This window comes from Anser anser (assembly GCF_964211835.1).
Source record: "Anser anser genome assembly, chromosome: 30".
Lineage (NCBI taxonomy): Eukaryota > Metazoa > Chordata > Aves > Anseriformes > Anatidae > Anser > Anser anser.
The window spans coordinates 3,227,958-3,253,968 of record NC_139751.1 but is presented as its reverse complement, the minus strand read 5'-3'; the positions used below and the strand labels follow the sequence as shown (position 1 = coordinate 3,253,968).

The 26,011-nt window shown below is 52.9% G+C and overlaps 1 protein-coding gene and 1 long non-coding RNA gene across 8 annotated transcripts in view; one reads left to right on the top strand and one right to left on the bottom strand.

Annotated features, from left to right (window-relative positions):
• The window catches only part of R3HDM2 (R3H domain containing 2), a 55,206-nt gene that overhangs the window by 11,318 nt on the left and 17,877 nt on the right, over nucleotides 1-26,011 (top strand). For all 7 annotated transcript variants that reach the window (XM_083814328.1, XM_083814325.1, XM_083814327.1 and 4 more), the window contains 7 exons: nucleotides 19,226-19,421; nucleotides 20,539-20,580; nucleotides 21,779-21,865; nucleotides 22,436-22,562; nucleotides 23,731-23,809; nucleotides 24,525-24,584; nucleotides 25,642-25,782. In XM_083814328.1, the coding sequence (XP_083670454.1) occupies nucleotides 19,257-19,421; nucleotides 20,539-20,580; nucleotides 21,779-21,865; nucleotides 22,436-22,562; nucleotides 23,731-23,809; nucleotides 24,525-24,584; nucleotides 25,642-25,782 (701 nt within the window). In that variant the 5' untranslated portion in view covers nucleotides 19,226-19,256. The remainder of the gene's footprint in view (nucleotides 1-19,225; nucleotides 19,422-20,538; nucleotides 20,581-21,778; nucleotides 21,866-22,435; nucleotides 22,563-23,730; nucleotides 23,810-24,524; nucleotides 24,585-25,641; nucleotides 25,783-26,011) is intronic.
• LOC310888005 lies at nucleotides 1,218-8,001 on the bottom strand. Its single transcript, XR_014575812.1, has 2 exons — nucleotides 7,525-8,001; nucleotides 1,218-2,664 (listed from the first exon to the last, which is right to left on the bottom strand). It is a non-coding gene; the product is annotated as an uncharacterized lncRNA (long non-coding RNA).

Genomic DNA, 26,011 nt, shown 5'->3' with positions numbered 1-26,011 from the left:
GGTTTTGTCAAGAGCGGGGGCGCTTCTGCTGAGGGAGACCCCAGCTCTTAGGGGTCTTATAAAAAGGGTGAAGAAGGACTCTTTACTCGGGTAGATATTGATGGGATAAGGGGGAAGGGTTTTGGATTAAAAGAGGGGAGATTTCGATTAGAGGTCAGGAGGAAATTTTTCGTTCAGAGGGTGGTGAGGCGCTGGAAGAAATTGTGGGTGCCCCATCCCTGGGGGTGTTCAAGGCCAGGTTGGATGAGGCCCTGGGCAACCTGATCCAGAGGGTGGCATCCCTGTCCATGGCAGGGGGGCTGGAACCGTGAGATGCGTGAGGTCCCTTCCAAGCCGAGCCATTCCGTGAGGAGCGGCTGAGGGAACTGGGGTTGTTCGGTCTGGGGAAGAGGAGGCTCAGGGGAGGGAGACCTGGTTGCTCTCTACCCGAAAGGAAAGTGTGGGGAGCTGGGGTTCAGCCTCTTCTCACAGGTAAACGTCGATAGGCCTAGAGGGAATGGCCTCGAGTTGAGCCAGGGGAGGTCTAGGTTGGAAACGAGGAGACATTTCTTCTCGGGAAGAGCAGTCAGGGGTTGGAACGGGGCCGCCCAGGGGGGCGGTGGAGTCACCGTCCCTGGGGGTGTTCAAGGAAAAGTTGGAGGTGGTGCTTAGGGACGTGGTTTAGTGGGTGATGGTGGTAGTAGGGTCGTGGTTGGACCAGATGATCCTGAAGGTCTTTTCCAACCTTAACGATTCAATGATTCTTCAGCTGCAATGGGCCCGTGGCCGTTTCCCTCCCCTTCAAGCCCCTTTCCAGCAGCTCACATCTCAGGCGGAACGCGATTGTGTGACCTGTGGTAAGGTAAGGGGGCCGGGAAGGCAGCGTGCTTAGTTTTGGGCAGGATTTCCATGAATATGGCATTTCGGGGAAGCAGGGGCACTCTGCTTTGCAGTGCTCCGTTGATTAGGGCTGAGCAATATGGCTTTGTTCGCTTCAGCTCAAATTCAGGGCAAAATACGTTTTGGGAGATCTTTGCTTGAACCTAAGGGGCCGTTTGTTTATGGCTTCCTGTTTAAGACTGAGGTTTTTACAAGTAGTCATCTAGGTCTGTCTTTTGAACTTCCTCTCAGTGGCCTTTTAACTTTTTTTTTTTCCACTCATTTTTTATGCTTTCAGTTTTTTTGGATATTTGGGGGGGGGGGGGGGAAGAGAACCTGAAATATTTACAGGAAGCTTCTTCTGCCTACAGATTTATTAGGTTTTGAATTAGCTGTACATGATAGCATATTATTTTTCCCTATAAAAAAAAAATCTGCTTTTTCTTATTAATGGCAGCTTCCTGCTTTATAAATACTTGGGAAGCTGATGTTGTTCGCCTTCGCGAGGAGGCAGGGAGAGATTGGTGTCTTTTTGGTGTTATTTTTTGAAACTCTGAGGAGAGAAAAAAGCGGCCATCTGTCAGAGTATTTCGCAGGTTCTGCAGAGCCTGGAACGGCCCCTCTTTTCTGGAGAGCCGCCTGTGGCAAAGCGGGATAAAGGGGCCCTGTCTGCGACCAAGGCTTCTTCGTAGCCGATAGTAAATGTGAAATGCGTTTGGGTCTGCAGCTGGAAGGGGAAATTCTTTAATCTGATAATGACGTTTCCGGTACTACTGACATCGCTCCTGTTGTGAAAAAGGAGCGTACACCTAAACTGCAGATGTGCTGGGACAGGTGAATGTGCGAAGTCGGCGCGGAGGGGTGCTCTGCGCAGTTACCAGCGCGGGAAGGGCGGTGGAGTTCGGAGACGAGGCAGTGGCTGCTTGAGCTCTTTCACCCTAAAAGGGCGGTGGCGGTGGTGATATGCTGCGCAGCGTGTCACAAAAATGTGCGTCAAACATGGGACAGTTGGCTGGTGATGGATGGTATGTAGGATGGGTGGAAGCGTCTGAACGCGAGGCGGCTGAATTTAGGAGACCGGCTGCATAGAGAAAAGCCTCTAGCATCTACCTGCACCCTGCCGAGAGCGCCGGACCGCATAAAGCTGAGCATCGCTGGTGTCCGCCGGGCACACCTCAGCCCTGTCCTCGCCGCTGGCTTTCCAGCGGGAAGGCTTTTTCTCTTTTCTTGGGTACGTGCATCGCTGCAGGGCTGCGATCCGGAAGAGGTAGCCCTGCACGCTGGTGCCATGTGAATAAGAGTTTGGGATTCCTAATTGCAAGGGGGAGCAAATAAACATCTGCTGGGATCAGCGCATTGAGCGAGGGGGCTGCAGCGCCCGCCAGCCCCCGGCTTGTTGCCACGCAGGCTTCGGTTCGTGCCACCTCTCTGCTTTCCTCTCCCTCCGTTCCTCTGGCATCAGCACATGTTCTATTTTTAAACCGTGCTCTGCTCTGTATTGCGGCATTTCTCTTCCTGAATTATTTATCAGTGTTTGGAGCTGAATGGAGTGTGCTACGCCTTTTGCACTGCTCATGATTGCCCACGTGTCTGTCTTGGGCCATTGACAGATCTGGTTCATGTCAAATCGCGCTGGCCTCGGCTTGGAGGGGCGGCGTGGGGTGGTGGGGCTTGGCTGCAGTCCGTGTGCTAGCGCGGGATCGTTCGGATCTGCGTGGGTAATGCTCTCCTTGCTGGGGTAGACAGGGAGGGGATGGTTGCCATGATAACACATCCTCAGCTGAGCCGGATTTGAATGGAAGATCCCTTTTTTTAAAAAAAAAAAATAAAAAAATAGTATAAGTTTTCCTTTTTAATGCCTGGAGACTGGCTTCAGCCTGGGCACACAAGGGTGGAGAAGAAAACAGCATCAGAGACTGGGCATGGCTGAGGCTGGCTTAAAGCTGCTTGGTGGTGGGGTGCTTTGATTTTTTATTTTTTTACTTAGGGAAAATCGTGTTTGTTTGTTTGTTTGTTTTAATTTAAGACTTCTGTTTTCTCTGCCATGCATGGTACAGGGACCCTTTTCCAGCAGAGATGGCAGTACAGGCTTTAAAAGGAGCAGGAGGGCAGGATGTTTCATCTCGGAAGGATTTTTCCAGCTACTCACTAAACTTAGCTCGCCCCTTCCTCTGACTTTCCCGGAGGGTCTCTCAGCATTGGTATTTTCTCCTGCTATCGTTTTTCTCCCCCTTCCTCCATCTCTGATATCCCTTTGACTTTCTGTCCATCAGAGCCGATGGATTTAGCTGCTTTCCATACCTGCTGCTTCTGAACTTTCTTCCAAATGGAGCTGGGAAGGGGGAGGATGCCCTCCCTGAAGTCAGGCAACAGGAGGGAAGGATCTCGTTGGAGGACAGAGCCACGCTGCCGCTGCCTTCCTGGCCTCCCTCCCTGCTTCCAGAGCCCTGGACCTTGGGCCTCAGGCGTCTGGAGCACGTTCCTGGGAGCAGTTGAGCAGGGGACAATCTGCAGCCTACATACGGTCTATTTTCCGAATTCTTCTCTTAGGCCAAGAAAGTCTCTCCAAATGGTCGTTATTGTGTATTGTACCTTCAGGAGCTCCACCCGGTCCTTGCACTGCTGTAGGGTCCTGGGTGTGTAGGAGTGGTGCGTGCCTTCATTCTGCGCTCTGGTGTTTGTGCAGCACCTGGAGAGATTTGGATTTCCAGCAGTGGGTGAGCTGAGGATAGGGCAGGCCTTGCCTCTTGGATCTTATTCTTTGGCCCTAATTTGGATTTGTTTCCCATCTGGTACAGAAGCCATTCGAAGTTCCTAACAGCCTGGGTTTCCCTGTCCCTCTCAGAAGTGTCAACCCCTCACGATTCTGACTTGAGGGGAATTTGGAGGGTGGCCTCTCCTCTGCTCTGCAGGGACTTTTTGATTTTTCTTCACTACCACTCACTCCCTTATTGTGGTCTCTGCTGCAGAGACCTTGGGCCCTATAAGAAATATACGCTGGTTGTAGGACCAGGTAGGAATTCTGGCTGGTCTCTTTCCCTTCTGTTCATGAGCCCCCTGAAAAAGGCTAAGAGCAGCACATCCATCCTTCAGTCCCAGCTGCGGGGATTCTGCTGGCCTCCACTTTCAGTTTCTCCACGGCTCTGCTTCTGGCTGTCCACGGAGCTGTTTTCTTGGGGCGCGTTAGAGGAGGTAGCTGCTGTCAGCAGTGTGCTGCAGTTCTCATCCTTCCCACTTCCTGGCTCCAAACACCAAGAAATCCTTTTTGCTGCATGCACGCTCCTGCATTTAAAAAAAAAAAAAAAAAGGCAAGCCCGTGGCCTGAGCTCAGATGCTTGGTGTATACCTGGCAGCACTTGGTTCGTGTTAGGCACCCAGGTTTGGAAACCTCTCCTCTTGCAGCGTGCTGCAGCGACCGAGGTCGGTTCCAACGCGAACAGCCCGCGATGCAGCCCTCCTGCCTCCCTCGCCGCCACGCAGCGCTGCTCCCCCTCTCCGCAGAGGGGCGTTCTGGTCCAGGTGGGTACCCGATGCGCCCGGCCATCAGTGATGCTCCTCTCCCCTTGCAGCTGCCGTCGGCTCCCGACGCTGCCTGGAGCACGTCTGTCGCAGGGGGGAGCCCTGTCCGGGGCTGGTGCTGTGGGTTTGCAGCGATGCCATCCCACCGCATCCGTGTCACAAGTCTGGAGGTGTTGGGTTTTTTTTTTCCCCCTCCCCTCGTGATGAGATTATATCCGCTACCTAATTGACGAGTCTTCTCTCAGCAGCAACCAGCCTGGGAAAAGTGGAGCGTAGGCTCGCTTGGTACGTGTCTGCCAGGGAGGGAGGTAGCGTGTCGTGCCGTTGTTCTGCGCCCGTGTTGCTGGCGTTTGCTCCGCGACGTTACCGTGTTCAGCATACGCAGCTTCCCTGCAAGCCGCGAGCACGGGCGACACCCAGAGCTGCGGCATCTTTTCTGTGCCCCGCTTTCCCTGACCTAGTTTCGCTGCACGCACACGCACGGTACCTGAGCAAACGACTCTCAGGTGCAAAAGGCAGAAGGCAGCGAAGTCTCTGTAGGGCTTTATCCAGTCTGCGGCAGCCGAGGCTGCTGGTGGGGCTGACTCACGCTTCCTTCTCCTCATCCTCCCACCCGGGATATGCTGTCTCCCCATCTGAGGAGAAGGATGCAGCTTAGGAAATCCTCTCACACGCTTGCTTCTTGAAGGCAAAATGCTGCCAACCCATATTAACGAAGGGCTGGCTGAGCCCCCAGGAGGCTGCGTCCGCTGCCTGGGGCAGGTGCTTGTGTCCTAGAGCTGGAAGGCTTTTCTTGCTCTGGAATCTGTTCTTGCTCAGCCATCTGCCAGGCCTCTAAGTGCTAGGGACCAGGTTTTCAGGCTCAGGTTATGGAGCTTCTTTTCATGCTGCTTTAACAGCACCGTTCAGAGCTGACAACAGGGTTGAAGCAGGAGGCTGGGGTCCTTGGAAAATCGGAAGAGCTGGTAGGAGGGAAGAACAGCATCGGAAGACCCGGTAGGGAAGAGCAGCATCTGAAGCTGCCTCCTTTTACAGTACTCATCTTGCGACTGCAGACTTCCAGAGTAGAGGGCACCTGCCTGTCCTTAACGGTCCTGAGTCAGTATGCATCAGACCGTAGATATGCCTTAGTGAAATAAAGCTTTTGGTTTGCTTTCGCGAGGTTTAGTGGAGATTTTAAGGTTCTCTCTGTGGAGCCAAGATCCTTGGCCTGAGCAAGGCATGCTGGAGCACTGCTCGCCGACCTGAGCTCCTCTGTGGCTTCTTCATTTGCAGAGGAGCTGCTGGAGCTTCTTCAGGGCTGTGGACTTCAGGTCTGAAACTGCAGGGGACTGGTTGGGTGCTGGGAGACAGGAAGGAACAACCCCAGAACAGACAAGTTAAACGTGGGGAAAATCCCCTGATGTCACGTTGCTCATCTAATCTCCAAGCCTTACAGCTTTGCTGGGTTCAGGTGCTGCAGAGAGTCCTTCCAAGCACAGGCTTTCTGCCGCGGAGATGGGAACATCCAGCCTGGCTTCTGGGGAGCAGTCGTGGAGCTGGTGCAAAGACGGCCACTCGCTACCTCTCAGCGCTGGCTGTGCAGCAGACCGAGAAGTTGCACTCCTGGCAGAGCCCACGAGCTCAGCTGAAGGCCCTCGTCCTGCAAGCCTGCACAGCTCAGACAGCGGTGGCTGTTTCCCAAGGAGCTTGGGAGATCGTGGTTCCGTTTCCTCGGACGGGTGCCTTCGTTTTAAGAGATCAGAGCTGGGAGAAAAGAAATCTTGAAGTGGCCAGGAACAGAAGGCGTAAACTTCAGTCCCTTGTTTCACACCTGGTGGGGAGATCTCATAACGTCCATGAAGCCTTTGTGTTTTGCCAAGGCAGGGACTGGGTAATTGTGGCTCTGCTCTTGAAAACAGTCAAGAGCATCCCAAGTGACTGTTGTCTCATTACCTCCTCTTTGTCTTGCCTCTCTGTCATTGCTTTCTCTTCTGGTTTTAGCCGTGAGAACACCTCTCAGTGTCAGTACTGCTGTGGGCAGGGAGCTGCTGCCTGCAGGCAGCATCACAGCAGCTTCAGCACGAAGGAGAAGGCATCTGCTCTGCGCCCGGGCATGGCAGGCTTGGCTCAGGAGGCTTTGAAACGGCGAAGACAATCTCACGTATACGCTGAAACTTAGGTGCTTTGCAGGGCAGGGCTGCTGTGCAGGCTGGAACCTTAGTTTGCCACGGAGCTGAAATGTGTTGGGTTTCTGCTGTCTGTTCTTTTTAAAAAGCATTGGACTGTTTTTTTTTTGCCTGTGACGGGGCATCACTTGGAAGAAACTGTATTAACTGAACAAAAGTGGTAGAGATGAGTCCTGAAGAGGGTTGACCAGCACAGCACTACGCTCCTTCGTGGTTGCTTCTGGTTTTAATGGAAGCTGTCGGTTCAAACTGCCTCCCGACCACCTTGCAGCTGTCTCACTTGAGCCTGTCTGCCTCCCTGAGCCTGGGGCTGGTCCTGCCTTCCCGTCTTCACCTCCTTTGTCTACAGACAGCCGCCGGGTGAGCCCTGCTGCTCCTCGCTCTGCTTCTGAGCGAGGAGGCTCCTTGAGGCCAGCTGCTGCCTGACCTGGTCGCACGCGGAGCTGGCGAGGCCCTGCAGGAGCACGTTCCCTCTGGCCCTGGCTGCACCTCGCCTGGGGCAGGCACCGCTGCCACGAAGGAGGAGAGTTTGGGGCGGGTGGCTGCTGTTAGGCCGGTGTTCAGAGCTGTAGTCAGATCTCCATAACCCAGGAGGTGACTCGGGAGCCTGGTGAGGGTCAGGGAGTTGCAGGGACCGTCCCCATCCCTGCTGGGCCGAGAGGCTCGGCCAGGCTGCCCCGGGTGCTTGAGAGCAAGCTGTGACACGTGGCGAGGGGCCCTGCCTGCGGCCTGCATGTCTGCAAGGTCTTCGGGTCTGGGATGGAAAACCCCTTTCTGGGGAAAGTTTAAGCAAGTGAGTAGTTTAAAACCTCTCTAGGGTCATTTGCATTTCCCATTTCCTGTCTTATTAGCGATTAAGTACTGACAAAACGAGCAAGGGAGAATAACTGCATTGAAATGGAAGCATTCAAAAAGCTGACCCCCTGGAAACGTTCGTGGCCCCAAGGTTAGCGGTGAAGCAAGGCCGCCTGTAACCTACCTCGGTACGCGTCAGGGGTTCCCCAAAGTGTCGTCCCGTCCGTGCACTGCAATCCTGCTGGAAGGTGGTTAGGCTTCCTGTGCTCCCTCTGCTCCCGCACCTACATTTGTGTTGCTCCAGTGCCTGGCAGAACAAGGCTGCTGTGTCTTTAAAGCCTTCTCAGGGCTTTGCGGAGGCAGTTCCATTGAAGTATTTGAATGAGAGCAGGAGGGGGGTGTGCATGTGGCTATTGGCAGAGCTCTCTGTGACATCCCTCTGAACAGCTGGGCTCTGCTTTGCTTCAGAGCTGCTTGTCAGAGCAATTAGCTTGCTGTAGCAGCAGCAGAGATTGCTAGCATTTCATTCAGGGGTGAGAGCTGGCGGGGTCTTCTAAGAAGCAAAATTACCTTGGCAAAATTCCTCTCAAACGGCTTGTGGCGATGAAGTCTCCATCGAGATTAGGAAATAGATGACCTGCTGAGAGTGCAGAACCACCGGGGTGAGTTTATTTTTGGAATTAAGTCTCCAATTATTTTGGGCTTGAGAAAGATTGACCAGAGACTTTTCTTTTCCTCTCCCCTCACCCCCACCGTGCAAAATACAGCATAGGTATAAAAGCAAGCAAGTGTTTCAGGGATGGGGACCTGACATCATTCATCTCTGGTAAGTGACTGCGTTTCTGCTGCTTGATGGGGTTAATTTAAAAAGATGCCATACTGAAACGAATATGTGGCTCTCTGAGCCATTCAGGGCTCGCTAACATGCGCTGAGCTTTCTCCTTCCTCTTTCTGTGATGCTGAGAAGGCACCTCCGGGAGATGGGGGAATCCCTGATAAGCACACTGTGCTCTTCCGTGTCATTAAGGAGTTCCCCGTGACGGTCTCGTGGGTACTCCCTGAGTCTTAGCTTGGTGGTTATGCAGCTTGCTCCTGGGTAGTTTCTGGTCATTTTACAAAGACGAAATATTCCCTGCTGTTCTGCCAGGTTATATTTTCGAGGCTTTACTTGTTTGAAGCTGGCTAGTTGATAACAGAAGTGGACTGCTCGTTAATTGGCTACGTGCCACGTGAAATTCTTAGCTTAGTTCATGCAATTTAGTGCTCTGTGGGACTACGTATGCTGTGTTTGTATTCACGTGCAGATATTAACCCCATCTTTTATTTGAAAACGTCTCAGTAAATTGGATTTGGCTTTAGTGGAATCAGGAATTTGGATTCCCTTTACCTCCTTCTCGCACATGCTCATCATCCACTCTTGCTTAAGAAAAAAAAGAGTAGGAATAATGTGTCCTTTGATATTTAGTGCTAGGAACTGGTTTTCTTGGTTGTGGTGTATTAGCCAGTTACGGTACTGCAAGATCTTTATTTTGGTGCATTGGACCTGTTTCGTTTCCCTTCATCTCTTGAAAATGCCTTTTTTTTTTTTTAAATTGGAAGCATCACCTGTAGCTTGAGGACCTGCAAGCAGCAGCAGCACCTGAGTTCCTTTTGCTGAAGGCTTGGGCTGTAGGTAAGTGGGAAGGTGGATACCTCACCTGCCCGTCGGACTCCTGCTTCGCCGTCAAGTCCAGCTCTCACAGCTGGCAGCCAAAACATGGTGTTGACTTGTAACATCACTCCCCCCCCTTGACTGGTGATCACATCAATTTGGATCTTGCATGGGAAGCAGCCACAGAGTCTATTTGCTCTGTACCTGCTGGCTGTTTAGTGTCTCAGATGCCTCAGGATCCTCTACCTGCACGCTAATAAGCAGGAGCATCAGCCTTGGAAACAGAAAGGAGAGGGAGGGAAGCCCTTCTTCTCCCGAGGAGGTTTGCCAGGAGCTGGAACGATTTAGGTCTGGTTGTAAAGCTCAAGGATCTGCTTTGCCAGCCCGGGTCAGCTCGAGGATGGCAAGCTGGACTGGGGAATACCTTGCTCTCAGCCAGCTTCCTAATGTTTAGGCTCCTGCTTCTGACTGGCACGGGCAAGGCACGTGAGGAGTGTGCAGGCAAGAGGGTAAGGGGTTTATTTCTCATGTCGCACACCTCTCCTGAGCCTGGGTGCCACCTCCTGCAGCTGCACGCGTTGCCTGCCTGGTGTGATAGCTCCCCACGAGCGTGTTTGTTTGGCAGGAATTGCGTTTGGGGCTCTCCAGGAGATTTGTGATGTGTGGCAGTGGGAACTGAGCCAGAGTCCTGCTTCTGAGCCCCGGCAGGGTTAACAGAAATCCCTGTTCTCTGCTGTCCTGTTGCATCTTGACGCTGCAGAAAGTAGGTGGATAATTCCTTGCTAGCTTTTCAGGAAACCCCTGTGGTGGACAGCCCTCATTAATCGTTGCTGGGAAACTGCTTTGACGTCATGGGAGCAGTTCCCTGGTCTTCGGATGAATGCAGGAATAGCTCGTGATGGGGAAGGGAAGACCGGTGTGAAATGGAGAAGGGAACTCTCTGACAGGGGATTCTCGTCTCAGATTTCTTTTCTTTTTCTCACCATCCTGCCTAGGGACCCTCGGCAAGCCCACAAACATTTCCAGCACTGTAAATGTACATTTGGATTGAATTTGAGCCCTGCCTTCTCAAGAAATGTTTATACTGATGGCTTCTGTGATCCTTTCACTCTTTAACTATCGGCTGTTTTTTTCTCCCCCCAGATTTTATAAACAAAGGGGTGAGAGGGTTCTCACGTGGCTTCACTGCAGCTCCCAAAATAAACTGAAAAGGAAAAGAAGAACAGCATCACTGTTTTCTTTTTTGTTGTTGTTTTTGTTTCTTTTTTAAACATTAAATAAACAGTATTTCCTTAGACTAACAGAGGGGAGAGCAGAAAGTCTGAAGATGGCTGCTATAGCTGTCAACTTTGGGCTAAGACAACTTTTAAGTCTCTGAGACTGTTTAAACCCCCCACTTTCTTCAGTACCATTTGAACTCAGTTCTTTGCAGACTCTCCCAAGGTGTTTGTGCAGTAGGTTCCTTTCTCCTCTGTCCGACCTGTCGTGGGACGATGCCCCCTAGGGATACGGGCATCTAGGAACTGCAGCAGGAATTCTCTGCGTCGCCTTTTCCACACCTGCAAATTAGGCGTAAGCAAATTTTACCCGTTGAGTTCAAGTGCTTAAGAAATTTTTGCACCCCGAAGTGCTGTGGAGCAGCCAGGAATGTACCGGTTTGGTGATGGAGTCCGACGTTTCCATCTAGGGCTCTTGAGGGTCTGAAAACTTGTCTCGATTGCCTGGTTGCGTCTTCACGAGATCCCTCCCCAACGCCACCATTTTCTTGCTTTAAAAAGGAAACACGCACCACAAGTTGAGCAGTAAGCACAGTCAGGGTAGGGGGAGGCTTTTGGAGGGATCTGGGGATCTTTACAGCCTCTGGCTTCAGCTCTGAACTGAATTATCTTCCCCGGGATGTCTCCAGAGCGCGTGAATCCATTGATTGCCATCTTTGTGTCATCAGCTTTTTACAGCAGAAATTAGATGGGAGCTCCGATCTTGCGTGGCGTCTAGGCTGCTTTGGGAGTGAAAAGAAAGGGCCTGAATATTGCAGGTAATCGAGCTGGGTTCTCTGAACACATCCCTCAGCTCTGCGTCGGAGTTACCCGTCAAGCGTGTGACAACTCTTCCTGCTGCTCCTGCACCCCAGCAGCAGTTTTTGGGTATGGGGTGAGCAGGGGGGGGAGAATTCTTCGCTTGTTTTGCTGCTTTTCTTCGTCTGAGCCCCCTCATCCCTCAGCTGACTGGGTGGGGCAGCAGGCATCGCCACCTTCGTGCGCCTGGCAAACGAAGAGAATCTGTTAATGAACCGATATTTCTCCCCTACGTGTTGGTTCGTGTGGCCTGGGTGTTTCCAAGCCTTGTGCCTGGCGTGGCCGGACACGCTGGGTCCCTCTCCTGCCCTCCTGAAGGAGCTCGAAGCTACAAATGGTGGTTACGTCTTCCTTGCCACTGGAACGCAGCCTTCTGCCGCGGGAGCCAGCAATTCCCGTTGCACGCAGCCAGGTGTGGCCGTCCGGGGTACGAAGCAAAGCCCTGTCTCGAGTGAGAACATCTGGGATCTGCAGGGGGAAGAGGCAGATTGTTCTGCTCTTAATTATTCTTTCCCGAGACAGGCGCAAAGTGTTCTACCGGGAGTTTTTCGTTCCACACGGAGCCGGATCTGAACGTGGCAGGTGCCAGATTAAAAACCGCACAGTCCCCTGTGCAGCGCGGGGAGGCATTGGGTAGGTGGCTGGGCTTGTTCGGGTTTTAGAAGACAGTTCAATAGCATCTTCTGTTTCCTTCCCTCACGGGGAAGAGAGAGAACATCTCTTCCGCTCCCAGAAGGACTCTGCCTTCCTTCCGTGTGCTGCCTGCCCAGGGCACCGTGGTGCTCCCCTTAAATGATCCGATGAACTTTCATTGTCAGCCCCCGGTGCTGCTCTTCCTGTGGAGATTGTGTGATGAAAAAGCAGCCGGGCCTTCAGTCAAAGTGGCTTTTTTTTTTCCCCTAATTGTTGGTAGCAGCAGAACGTGTGTGGTGGAGCCCTCTTGCTGCCTGGAGCTCAGCTGCATGGCAGGCGACTGCCTCTGCCGTGCGCTGCCTTCGCTGCTGCCGGCCTGCCTCGTGCGTTCGTTTAAGTGGTGGGTTTTGTTCAGTCTCTTGCTGAACTACTCCTTTTCAGTGAAAACTGCTCCACTGCATCTGGGAAGGAAGCGTTTCAGTAGCAGTTCCTGAGTGCGGTGGGGTGGGTGTCCGCCCTGCCCAGGGCGGCGCAGTCCCGAAGGCTGCGGCGCTCAGCACCCCTTGCTCTGGCGCGTCTGATGCGTGCGTGTCGCAGGAAGAGCATTTTGGCAGCCCTGCCACCAGCCGCGTCACACTCAGAGGACAGGAGCAGCGGCCTGACACCTGTCCTGATGTTGTGTTTGCGTTGATCGAGGGAGGTAACAAGCTAACTCTATTTTCCTGGAGCTGTCTGGTGCTCTGAATTATTCCGCGTAACGCAGTCCACGCACGGACCACGTACCTGGGAAGCGCTGCCCTGGTGATGATGGTTTCCTGAGCACCTGTGGAGGCTGGTGAGCGGCCCTTCAAAGGCCTTACAAGTGACGTGGGGCCTGAGCGGGCTCTGGCCTCTTCCCAGGCCACGGGTCCCTGCGGGACAGTTCTCCTCCGGCAGCCGGGTTCTCCTGCTACCAGAGCAGCCAGGAGGGCCCACGGTGCATGAAGCTGCCGCAGGCGTTTGCTCAGCAGACACGTTTCCTCCTCGTCTGGGGATGAAGGCCACTCAGCGGGCATCTTCTAACCCACCCTGGAGGTATTTGGGACGTGCTGATATCCTGCAGAATAACCTAGAGGTTACGGGTTATAACCCTAGGGGGTTTTGTCTCACCTGCATTTCCTGCCTCCTGGTTCACTCAAGGCTATTTCCCCCCCCCGCCTACTTTCCACTTCAAGTCCAAACCTTCCATCTGCATCACAGTTTCACCTCTTTGATGTAATGTGGGGGTGGAGATTGAGACTGAGAGCGGTGACTAAGCACGGGGAGCCTGGGCGCTGTGCAGCCGAATACAGCTGGCCCTCCTGCATGGCGGTGTGTGCGTCTCGCTTTGGTTTGGGGGGGCTGTGAGGGCGTGCAGACCGAAGCCCCTCGCCGCAGCTGGTGGAGAGGGCTCTGGAGAGGCCGCTCCGTCAGCTGAGACGCTCGCAGCTTCTGCCTGTTCCCGGTTAAGGCTTCGGGACCTTCTCCCGAAGCAAGTCTCCTCCTCGCCAGAGCCGATCCCTGGCGGGGGGGGGGGGGTGAAAGCCCCTTCACCATTTTGCTTTTGAACTGAGGCTCCAGCCCCTTGGGGGGCTGCTAGGCATCCCCGTTCAGCAAAAAAAAAAGGAAAAGCTGGGGGCTTTCGTTTGGCCGAGCAGCCCCGGCAGGTGATGTTTCAGCAGCTGCACAGCCTTCGCGGGTCCTGCTAGCAAAGCCTTTATTTATTTTTTTTTCCCCTAACAGCCTCTTGCCGCAGCCGGGAGCGCGCTTGGATGCCGCGGGAACTTCCCTGCGTGCCGTGCCCGGGGAAGCAGGAGGACGGAGGCCGGGCGCGGGCTGGGGGCAGCTGGGGAGGATTCAGCGCCTTCAAGGCACGGCCCCCTCCTACGGCAGCCGCTGCGCTGGGGGGGTCCCGGTTCACCCCCGGACCTGGCTGGTTGCTGGTGGTGACAGCGCTGGTTGCCACGGAGCCGCGCTCCTCACTGGGGGACCTGGAAGCCAATGAGCAAACCCACCAGGGAAGCGTCCTCGTTTGAGCATCCTCGTTTGAGCATCCTCCTTTGAGCATCCTCAGTTAACCTTGCGGGAGGCTCTCGGTGCTGTTCGGGGCTCGCCAGCAGCCTCCTGGGGGTGCTGGAAGAGGGTCCTTGCTCCCCCCTTCCCCCCAAGTTCGCTGCCTCTGGTTTCCAGCAGCACCAGCTGCCCCGGCTAGCCCTTCCTGCCGAGCTCCCGGGGCTGAGAATGACTTGGGTCATCCATCGGGGGGCTGAGAATGACTTGGGTCATCCGTCGGCGCTGGCGGGGACCGTCCTGCCCACCAGTGAGTCACCCACCAGCCTCAGGGTGTTTGTTTCTGAGTCCTCAGAGCGCTTCAGCTCTGCTTAGCGTTGCGATTGGAGCTGGTCTGTTCCTAAGCATGCCGCCTTCGTGTTTAGAACCAGCGCGAGGACGCGGAGAGCCGAGCCTCCGGGGGCTGCGTCGGGGTTTCTTGCTGGCCGCGAGAAACCTTCCTTCCCCGGCGTGGGAGCTCCGTGTTGCGTGCGTGGGGCACGTGGAGATGGCTTGGGCTGGGCCTGTCCCCTAAGGCTGCGCTCTGCCCTGTGGAGTGCTTCTTGGAATGAGCCGCAGAAAACAAAGATGAGCCCCCCCCCAGGGGAGAGGTGGGGGGATATGAGTCAAGCCTCTCATCTCTGAAGCACGTGGGGAAGCCTGTAAGCATGCAGGCTTGACCCTGGGGCCGTGGGTTCGGCAGGAACTGAGAGAGTGGAGCTCACTCTTGCTTATTTTCCTTTTTTTCCAAGACCAGAGGTAGCTTAACCCTCTCGTGGGGTGGGAGAAGCTCCCTTGGGTGCCTCTGTCCTGCAGCGCCGGACTGCAGTCAAGCAGCCGTATGCCGCCTTTACGCCCTCATTTAGCTCGCAGCAGCGTCTGCGCTCAGAGAAGCAAGGCCAGGAAGGGGGTCAGCTAGCCGTAGGCTTCCTGCCCTTCCCAGCTCTGCTTCTGGACCCACTCCACCATAAATGCAGAGGTCTCTTGCCTTCATTCCTGCCTAACCAGGGCCAGCTGCTGCTTGCGTTGTCACGGCTTGGCAGCTGCAGCCCGCACGTAGCCAGGAGGCAGCGGAGGTAGAGTTCAGCGTTCCCCTTTCGGGGTGGAGGCGAGGATGGAAATCCCTCGTGGCTGCCCTCGGGCTGGCCTTGGCGCGCAGCGCTCGCCACCGCGACTCACCTGCTGGCTCTGCCGGCCGCCAGACCCCAAGCAAAACCTAGCGGCAGCTCGCTCGCCTTCTGTGGCTCTGTTGGTCTCTGCTCTGACCCAGATTTTGTGGCTTCCCTGATGCTGCATCTACGTAATCTTTTCGTCTCCCTGGCGAAGCTCGGCTCCGTCCCGCCCACCCCACCGAGCCCTCTGAACTTCCCCTTCCCCTGCAAGCTGCTGTCTGTCGCTGCAGCTCGTGTCTGCCGCCCCCTCGCTGCGTCCCACGGCTGTCCTGGGGGAGCAGGGCTGATTCATTCACACAGAGAGGAAACCTCTTCTTGCAGGCATTGCAATTGAGAAGCACTAGCAGCACGCAACACCTCTTCCTTGAATTTTTGGAGCACTGCTGTCAGGGACAGAAGGTTTCTCAGGAGGGGGCAGCGTACAAATGTCTGTTCAGCGTCTCTGAGTCTTCTTTTGGGGTGAGGAAAACGGATGATTTTTTCTCTTGTGATGCTGAAGTTGCATTGCAGTATGACGAGAAAAGATCCCATTGCCCTTCGTGAATGCTGAGCACCTTCTGAGGTGCCCGATGTGGGGGTAGAAATTACGGAATCACAGAATTGTAGGGATTGGGAGGGACCTCCAGAGATCACCGGGTCCAGCCCCCCTGCCAGAGCAGGTTCCCTACAGCAGGCTGCCCAGGTAGGCCTCCAGATGGGTCTTGAATATCTGCAGAGGAGGAGACCCCACAGCCTCCCTGGGCAGCCTGTCCCAGCGCTCCGTCACCGTGAAGTTCTTCTGCATGTTGGTGCGGAACTTCCTGGGCTCCATTTTGTGGCCATTGCCCCTTGTCCTGTCCCCACAAACCACTGAAAAGAGGTTGGCCAAACCCCTCCGTCTCCCACACTTCACATATTTATAAACATTGCTAACATCCCCTCTGAGTCTTCTTTTCTCCAGGCCGAACAGCCCCAGGTCCCTCAGCCTTTCCTCACAGGGGAGATGCCCCAGGCCCCGTCTCATCTTTGTTGCCCTCCACTGGACTCTTTCCAGGAGATCCCTGTCTTCTTTGTACCGGGGAGCCCAGAACTGGACACAGTACTCCAGGTGAGGCCTGACCAGGGCGGAGTAGAGGGGGAGGATCACCTCCCTGGACCTGCTGGCCATGCTCCTTCCAATGCACGCCAGGATCCCATTGGCCCTCTTGGCCACCGGGGCACACTGCTGGCTCGTGGCCAACCTGTCGTCCACCAGGACCCCCAGGTCCTTCGTCTATCCTACACTTTCTCAGCTTTGCTAGCAGCATCCGCTGCTCTCCCCCCATCTACCCAGCTGGTGATGCCATCATAGAAGGCAACGAGGTTGGTCGAGCACGATTTCCCCTTGGTGAGTCCATGCTGACTCCTCATAACCTTCTTCTCTTCCAATTGCTTGGAGATGGCATCCAGAGCAAGCTGTTCCATCACCTCTCCAGGGACAGAGGTGAGACTGACTGGCCTGTAGTTTCCCGGATCCTCCTTGCCCTTTCTGAAGACCGGAGTGACATTGGCTATCCTCCAGTCTTCAGGCACCTCTCCTGTTCTCCAAGACCACTCAAAGATGATAGCGGTTCAGCGATCACCTCCGCCAGCTCCCTCAGCACACGTGGATGCATCCTATCGGGGTCCATGGATTTGCGTGCGTTGATCCCACTCAGATGCTTCTGAACCACTCCCTCAAACAGAGGGGAGCTCTCCATTTCCCAGCCTCTTTCTCCTCCCTCCAGGGTCCAGGAGTCCTGGGGGGCAGTCTTCGAAGCAAAGACCGAAGCAAAGAAGGCATTCAATATCTCCACCTTCTCAGCATCCCCCATTACCTGGACGCCCCCCTCGTTCAGCAGGGGACCCACATTATCTCTAGTCTTCCTTTTACTGTTTACTTACTTAAAAAAAAATCTTCGTATTATCCTTTATCTCTTTTGCAAGCTTCATCTCCAGCTGGGCTTTAGCCTTCCTCGTTGCATCCCTGCAGGCCCTGACAACATTCCTATACTCCTCCCGAGAGGACAGGCCCTTTCTCAACATTTCATTGACCTTCCTCTTCCTTTTGATCTTGTCTGTGAGCTCCTTGTTCTTCCGCGCAGGTCTCCTGCCCCCCTTCCCCGATTTCCTGCTCTTAGGGGTGCACCGATCCTGAGCTTGGAAGAAGTGCTTGGCAGCAGAGAGCCGTGCCCGCAGGCGGGGGCTCCCCGTCCTCGCGCTCTGCTTGCCGCGGGTGCTGGCGGCTTCTCCCGGCCGTGCTTGGGGCGCAGAGCAGACCCTGGCAGCTGGAGGAGGACGGAGTGGCTCCAGAGGGAAGCCCCTTCCCGCAGGGTTGCTCCGGGAGCGTCTGCCAGCGGGATCGGCGGTGGTGCCGTACCCTGTGCCGCGGGGCCGTGCCAGGAAGGGGCAGGGAGCAACAAATGATCCGTGCAGCACAAGAACCGGCAGGCTGCGGTGCTGCCCCCCTCCCCGTTTTATTACAGGGTGGGGATGCGTCCCCGTGCCGTAATCGTGCCCGTGGTATCCCCAGTCAGCCTCCTGCAGGTAGGTGTCTGCCGTGAAATGCCTGATGCCTGTACATAAAGCAGGCAGCGCAACCTCGTCAGCTTCAGCCCTGCGGCATTCCTTGCTGTCCCTGCACCCTTTTCCATCCATCTTTTGGGGTCAGTGGGGTTTCTTCCCACGCACCCTGAAGGTGCTGCCGACTCATCACAGCCCTGGGTTAAGTAACTTTTCCCTTTCCCCGTTCTCCCCCCTGCGACTCTGAGCTGACAGCAATGAGTCTTACTGCCGGAGCAGCGAGGAGCCTTGAGCTCATCGTAAGCCTGACGTCGGAGATGGTAGGTGTGAAAGGAGGCTCGGGCGCCTGCGGCTTCCTCCGTTTCTCAGTGTCCTGTCGCATCTCCTCGCTTGGGATGAGCGCGGGATCCAGGGCCGAGGACTCCCAGGTGCTCTCGCCGGCCGATGCTGTGGTTTCTGCCGTGCGGGTTTGCCTGTGAGGTGCGGCGGCGTCACCCGTGACAGCTTCTGCCCCGGATGCCTCAAGGAGTTGGTTTCCAATCCCCCTAGGGATCCGCGAGCTGAAAGCAGTCGCTTGCACTCCAGCTTTCGGTGGCTGGAACTGGAAATTATTCCAGTAGCTGCACTAAAAGTAAAACATGTTTTATGTTCAGCATTCCCACAAATTAAAAGGGAGTGAGGTTGAATTAGTTAATGAATATTAGCAGTTCCCGTGCGGAGCCAAGAGTTAATAAATCTTTGTGAAATCTGACGCTCTTTCAGCCTTGTTCTGCCAAAGCAATTAATAAAACAAGTTGATAAACATCAGCTGTGTTCTCCAGCGCCCAGGCCTTTTGTTTGAGCCTCTCTGAAATTTAGGCTTCTGCTTTCCTTTCTGGAGCCCTGTCTCGGGGGGCCTGCCTTCGTCTTTCCCTTTCCCAGCCCCTTCATCCGGCACCCCCCGGGCGCTGGGCCCTGCGCCGTCGCCGTCTGCACAAGCGTGGTTCTCGGTGCTGGAGGAGATGCGAGCAGCGGGTGTGTGTCGTGTCCCTTCCCCCTGATAGCGGTGCCGTCAGGCAGGGGCACCTGCCTCGTCTGCTCCTGCTCACTCCGTGCAGGGGCTGGCTGTGCTCCTGCTAATCAAAGGGGTGCAATTAACTATAACTTCGTTAGGAAGCATTATGTTTTCCTCTTAACGTTGGCTCCCGCTTTGCCTGCAGTAGCTAACCACAGGCAGCTAGACATCAGGTGTCGCTTTGTTTCCCCGGAAGAACCAGAGTTAGCTCTTCGGTACAAGGCTGTTTTCTCACTGAAAATGCGACTAATTGCAAGACGGACTGGGCTGGGATTGGGAAAAAACAATGCCGATTTGTTGTTGTTGTTTGTCCCGGGACAGAGCACCCGTCCTCCCATTGCCTGAGTTTATTTCACCTTCTGGATTCCCTGCTTCTGCGTGTTCGTTAGCGGGAGCTCTACCCTTAGCCTCTCCCTCACATCAAAGAGCTTAAAGGGCAGGATAGGGACCTCTGCGTATCTCAGGGTCTTTGTTCAGCCCTGCTGATGTCTTCAGAGTCCAGGGAAAAATAGTGGAGCTCCTGCAAGGTCTCCTCGGAGCAGGGGCTGCCTCCCAGGGGATGAATGGGGGGGCTGCCATTAGGATGCTCGGTTTGGAGTACACCAGATGAGTTACAAGGAAGTTACAACCTGTGTGTGCAGGAGTTGGCGCTATAATGGAAACCTCTCCACCGCCTGACCCCCTTCTACCCGTTCTGTCACCTCTTCTGGCAGGTGCCCACTGCTACGCTGTAGGGCTCTGAAGATGTCAAATAGCAACACAACGCAGGAGTCTCTGGAAATAATGAAGGAGTCCGAAAAAAAAGTGGTCGAGGAATCTGTGAACAAAACCAAATGTGTATCCAGGTCACTGAGCAAGGAGGAGGTGGAGAAGGATGGGGAGGAGATCAGCGTGCGTCAGGAATCTCAGGTAAGCATGCGGACCGGGGGCGATCTCCTCTGACAGCTTGCGGAGCTGCGACCCCTTTAGTGGCAAACACAAGCCAGTTTCCACCCCTGAACCTCTACCACCGTGTCCCAAGGTGATACCACGCTGTACAGACGGTGTATTTCACAGGCTGCTCTCTTTGGCTGAATCCGTTCTGCTTTGGATGGAATAATTTACATGTTCTTGGAGCCAGGGAGAAAATGAGACTGGTCTGCTCCCGAGGGCACTGTACTCAGTCCCCAGACTCCAGCCCCTTGTCTATAACCTCCTTTCTTTGACCTAAAGATGAATTAATGACTTAATGTGAAGTGGAGGCATCCCAGTGAGAGCTCAGTTTCAGGAATGCTGCTTGGCCATTGCTTTGCTGCTGCTAAAAAATGCCCAAATAGGAAATGAATGTTTTGGGGTTTCATTTCAGCAAGGAAAAAAAAAAAAAAACCTGCAAGCATTATTTGGAGAGCGCTGGCACTCTTCCCTGCTGCTTTGCTGTCCTGTCACGTGTTCTTTCAGCTTAGTGTGGAGCTGGAAGAAATGTCCACTCTCCCCAACCTGCTGAATGCTTCTGCATTTAAAGCTGGTGGCTGCTGCCAGGTTTGGTCAGCCACTGCTTGGGCAGGCACCAGTGAGGCTCAGAAAGAGCCCGACTTCAGTCGCTTTGTGATAGTGGGGAAGGGTTCCTTAGAAGGCAGCGATAACCAATTACTCAGTCTGAATCAGAGCAGCAGCATCTCCATCACGATCCACCACGCTAAAGTCTCCTTCCCGTCTCAGCACTGGTAGAAGACTCCTGATTTTCCCACTTAGAATTGCGTCGTGCACCTTCACACGCGTGGCCTGCGATCATTCTGTTGTGCGGGTTCTTCCAGAAGCAGATCCACGTGGGGCTGAGCCATGTGAAGTTTCTTAAGCAGGTTTTGCTCACCTGGGGGCTGACGGGACAGCTCAGCTCTCCAGGTCTGCACAACCTGCCACTGCTGCCGGGTAGAGATTTTCTTCGGAGTCATTTTACATGCTCGGTGTTGTGCTGCCTCAAACAACAAATACCTTTTCTGTATGCATTCAGATTAAGCTTCTTGCCTTCTCTATTCTTTCTCTACAGAGGCGGACATCAAGTCACGGACATGCCAGAAAAAGAGCCAAGGTATGGGATATGCTGCCATCCCTTTCTTGCTCTGTCCATTCTGAGCCAAGCCGTGATCCCAGCCCTGAAACAGTTCTCTCAGGTCTCCTCTGTCTTCATAATCAACACACAGCACATGATGGTTCAGGACAGTGCCTTTCCACCCGCTGGAGCGTGAGTGCTCCTCTCTAACACACACTTACCCGTGGGGGAACTGTTTGCTGCTCCTAATGGCCATACCGGTGCCCTCCTCACACTCTGAAATGCCAGAAAGGAAATCCGGAGATTTCATCGGAGGGACAGGGCAGCGCACTTGCCTGTTACACCCTCTTGTTAAGAAAAGAGTTAAAGTGTAACTGGTTTCACCTAGAGCCCGGTTTCTTCAGGGAATACTGCATTTGCTCTTACAGTGCGAGTTTGCTCTTACATGCAAGTTAGCATCTGAAATTTTTGCTAGTAACAAGCACCAGGACACCATTGTTGTAGAATGTTTTTAAAGGCAAAATCTGGGGGTAAAATGCAGCCATTGGGTTCTTTATATTCTTCCACTTTCCTAGTATTAACCCCAGTTTTTATTTGCAAAATTTGAATTCAATAGTAACTACTGAGCCAGGTTATCAAAAGTGCCCGTGAATTTTCCAGAACTGGCACTTATAAAACGTAGCATAATTCAGCCATCCATCTAGTCCAGCTAGGATTCATCTAGAGCAACCTCCAAGTCCAAACAGGGTCAGCTATGAGGTTGTTCAGGGCTTGATTTTAAAACCGTGATTGGGAGGGTGAAGGTCTCTCTTCTTCCTCTTTCTCCTTTTTTTTTCCCCCTCTTTCCCAGAATTCAAACCCGAATGAAGACATGTTATGCACTGAGGCATGGGAGAGAGGGGAGACCAGTTAAATTTGTAGTAATGGTTATGTCTGGTTTTAATTAAGGTAATGTATGAAGGCAATGTGCTGCTTTTGTGACCTACAGGGTCACAGAAAAAGTATTCTAGTGGTTCTGTTTGGTCTTAGAAGGCAGGACTCTGTGCAGCACACACACAGACTGCGATTCCAAGTCCTGCCCCTTCCATGCATAAGGCAGAATGTGTCCGTGCACCTCCTTCTCAGCAGTTTAATCAACACTGACTGCAGGAGTGGCTTTGTAATGCAGCAGCATGAACTTTTAAGCGTGCTTTCTGACTGAGATGTCTTAACTGTACTCTTTCTTTTCCTTTTCCAGTCTAATTCGAAGCTTAAGCTGGTCAGAAGTTTGGCTGTATGTGAAGAATCATCTAGCCCCTTTGTAGATGGCCTGCTGGAGTCCCAGGTAGGCCTAAAATCAGACAAACTGGATTGTAGAAGCCCAGAAAATCCCCTTCATGCTGGAGGCGATGTCTTACACTGGGCTTGTACCTCTGAGAGCCAAGAAGTCCCCACGAGTTCCCAGGTTTTGAAGGAAGCGGTCGTGCTCATGAGCACTGCTTGTATGCATACAGTCACAGTTCTTCTCTTACAAGGAATCACTTGTAATGGTGCAAGACCTAACTCACCTCGGGTACTCCTGAGCCCCAAGTGTAACAGAGTTTTATCAGCCTCGAGCAGGGAAGCACGTGGCTTAGACCCTGAGCTGACCTAGGCAGGGCAGGTTTTCAGCAGTGGGAAATGCTGTTGAGTCCCATCAGATCCTGCTGAAAGCTTCTCGTTGGGAGGAGGGTGGGGAGAGAGAGACTGCTTTGTCTGCTCTCAGAACTGGGCTAATTATGAAATATCTTGGATCTGCTGCCTGAAACTCCTGCCTTTCCCTGATGCCTTTCTCAGCTGCCAACGTCTCTAACCATGGCAGTGATTCCAGGGAGGGTCCGAGTGACTCAGACCAGCCTGGTTTGTTTTGTTCCAGGACATCATTCAGTTGCACGTTAGCTGCCCCTCTGACAAGGAAGAGGAAAAGTCCACGAAAGATGGGGCTGAGAAAGAAGAAAAAGACAAGAATAAAGACAAGGCACCAAGGAAAATGCTGTCTCGAGGTCAGGTGCTTTTATGGACAGAGCGAGTCTGGTCTTACCCGCTTTGGGGGTTCTGCTGGCCGGGGGTACGGTTGCTGGAAGCAGAGGGGTTACCTCTGCTAATGACTGTACAGGAACGTGTCATCTTTATCACATCCTTTCTGGAGCAAAGCGTGGTGAGGGAGGGCGAGGGTTTCTCTAGATTGTCGTGTGCCCCAACAGACCTGCAGGCTTCCTGTGTCGTTAGAGTGATCTGGTGGCTTTTTAGATGTGCAGGTGCAAAACTAGGAAGAGCCACTGCGTAGGCTCCTGGTTTCAGTTTAGTTTTGATTTTCTGAAAACCTGCCACCGGTGCCAAGATGTGAGGTTGCAAGGAGGTGAGCTAAGTTTGTGCTGTACGATCCTGCGTGTTTGATTTTGGGGCACAGAAATGGCTAAAAGATGCACATTTGATCTGGTGAGCAAATTGCACCTTAAATCCTTGCACAGAGAGCGTGTCTGCACTGGTGCAGATACTATTACTGGTTTACTGTTTTTTTCTGCAGTTACTTCTAAAATTAAAAAGGGTGTGAGGAAAGGGTAAGAGCTGAGCCAGTGGGGCTCTCCAGTTAAGTAGCTTGCAGAATCAAAGGTGCAGAAGTTGTGTATTTCTACAAAAGCACAGTACATTACACTTGCACGGGCCTCCTGTAACTGTCTGGACTATCCTGAATGTGCTCTGAGTGGTTGGAATGTGCTCTGAACAGGCTTCAGGGGCAAGGTTTCCCTTCGTGAACTGTGTTCTCCGTCTCTTTGGCATCCTCCTAATGGGGTCTTGTGCTCGTAGTGCCCTGTACATAGCTTTCTGGTCCTCCCGCTGCCCACAGAGGCAAGGAATGCAGTCCCCATTTCTCAGATCAAGAGACGTGACCTCAAGGTCGCGTTCAGAGTCTGTGCTAGAAGCTGGACTTTAGCCAAGGTGATGCAGGTCCCAACCCAATCAGTGCGGTAACAGGATGGGCCTTTCTTCCTCACTGCCTGCTGTGAATGGTCAGTGCTGGCAGTGAGGCTGAATTTCCTGCAGCAGCCGAGTGGGGACATCATCCTCGTGCATGTAGTGAGTCACTGCTGAGACATGTACCTCTTCCCTTCAACCTATTCTTCTACTGCAGTGTTTTGTTAATTTGTTCTGCTGCTATTGTTGTTTCAGATTCCAGCCAGGAATACACAGACTCCACTGGAATAGATTTACATGAATTTTTAGTAAATACACTGAAAAAAAACCCGAGGTAGGTCCCTAGTCAGTAAAAGAACTTGCTGATGGAACGAAGGGAGGGAGTACCTGGTGACCAGTGCTTCTCTGACTGACCCTAAACTCATGGTGTTTGTGTGTATGTCTGCATGTATCTTGGGAGGAGAGGGAAGCAGCGACTATGGAAAGTACTTGAAAGTGTGTTTTACTTTTTGGAATTCAGAGAGTCTTGCTGGAGCAGTGCGGAAACAAAAAACACAACTGCAACTTCATATACTGCAGTCAGTCAAAACGTGCCCGTATATTATGGAGACAGAGAAAGAGGAAGAGGAATTTGTTTGAATGCAAGCAGGAAGTAATCTGGATTGCCTTAAAACCCTTTACAAAAATGACTGCCAAATATTAGCCTCCAAAGGAACTGCTCCCATGTCAGTAATAAACATCTTCAAGCTGAACGCTGGCATAAGAGTAGCAAAGCTGGAGTCTCTACCACTGGAGCTTCCAGCAGAGCAGAGATTCGGTATTACCAAAAGCCAAGCACAAAAAATTATTCGCAAAACAAGAACTTTAAACTGGAAAAAAAATCTGGCAATTAATTTACTGTATAGGCAAAAATACGGAGCTTTTTATTTCATTGCTGTGGAGGATGTGTGAAGCTCAGTTAATACTGTTGCTTGCTCCTGGCGGGTACCACGCAGAGGAAGCTGTGCTTCACTATCTCTAAAGGTGACTTTTTCCTTTTTTTTTGACAGGGATAGAATGATGCTGCTAAAGTTAGAACAGGAGATTCTGGAATTTATTAGTGATAACAAGTAAGTGATCTTCAAGTTTGTGTCAAGCAAAAGAGGTTTGTTACTTGCAGTTTAGGAGCTTGGTCACCCAGGAGAGAAGAGTCTGTCTTTTGGACACACTGTTCTCTCAGACATCTTCCACCTCCCCTCGCCCATGAATGTGGAATAGAACAGAATCGTGGAATCATCTAAGTTGCAAAAGATCTTTGAGATATCGACTCCAACCATCAACCAGACCTGTCGAGTTCCATCACTAAATCATGTCCCTTAGTGCCCTATCCACACACCTCTTAAATGCCCCCAAGAATGAAGTCTCCACCACGTCCCTGGGCAGCCCATTCCAATGCTTGACGACCCTCTGCATGAAGAAATTCTTCTTAATATCCAATCTGAACCGTCCCTGGTGCAACTCAAGACTGTTTCCTCGCATCCTATCACTTGTCACCTGAGAAAAGAGACCGATACCCTCCTCGCTGCAACCTCCTTTCAGGTGGTTGTAGAGAGCAATAAGGTCTTCCCTCAGCCTCCTCTTCTCCAGACTAAACACCTTCAGTTCCCTCAGTCAGTCCTTGTAAGTCTTATTTTCTGGTCCCTTCACCAGCTTCATTGTTGTTCTCCGCACATATTTGAGTAACTCAATATTTTTCTTTTGCTGAGGGGCCCAAAACTGAACATAATATTCAAGCTACAATAGAATAGGTGTCTGCAGGAGGGCTTGCAGAATTCTTTGTCTAATAGGATCAGAAAAGTCAATGTACATACTAATCCTGACTCCCGTTTCTGCTTAGAAATAAGCATGTGCATTTCTGCCAAAGTTGGTCTGGTTTCAGAAATGGCCTGTTCAGCTTGAGACCTTGAATCAGCCCAGTTCTGCCTGGCAGAGAGCTGTAAGCCCACGCTGATGCTCAGTGCAAGAAGCAGTGCTTGAGTGCCGACTGCTTCAAATGGGTGGCGTGATCCGATCTGGGATCTGCTCAAGGCCTCTGTGGCCTCTCCTTTCCCTCTCTGTTTTGGTGTCTGATTATCATTGTCTGTTTCAAAACCTTCTAAATTGTACTGCTTTCTTCCCTGTTCCCAGCAATCAGTTTAAGAAGTTCCCTCAGATGACCTCGTACCACAGGATGCTGCTGCACCGGGTAGCTGCCTACTTCGGCATGGACCATAACGTTGACCAAACCGGGAAGGCGGTCATTATCAACAAGACGAGTAACACACGCATGTAAGGGGGAGGGAGAGAGGACACGTGGGCTAGCACTCCTTGCCCTTGCCCTTGCCCTTCCATTCACTACAAGAGCCCTGGCATGGTCCGGAGCAGAACGAATTTTGCACCACATTTAATGCCTCCATAAGAAGGGCTTGTTCCTTCTCTGGAAGGGCCCAAAGAACCCTTCTCTTCCAGTCCCCACTGTATGTATCTGCAAGCCCTTTCCAGCTCTCTTTAGTTCTCA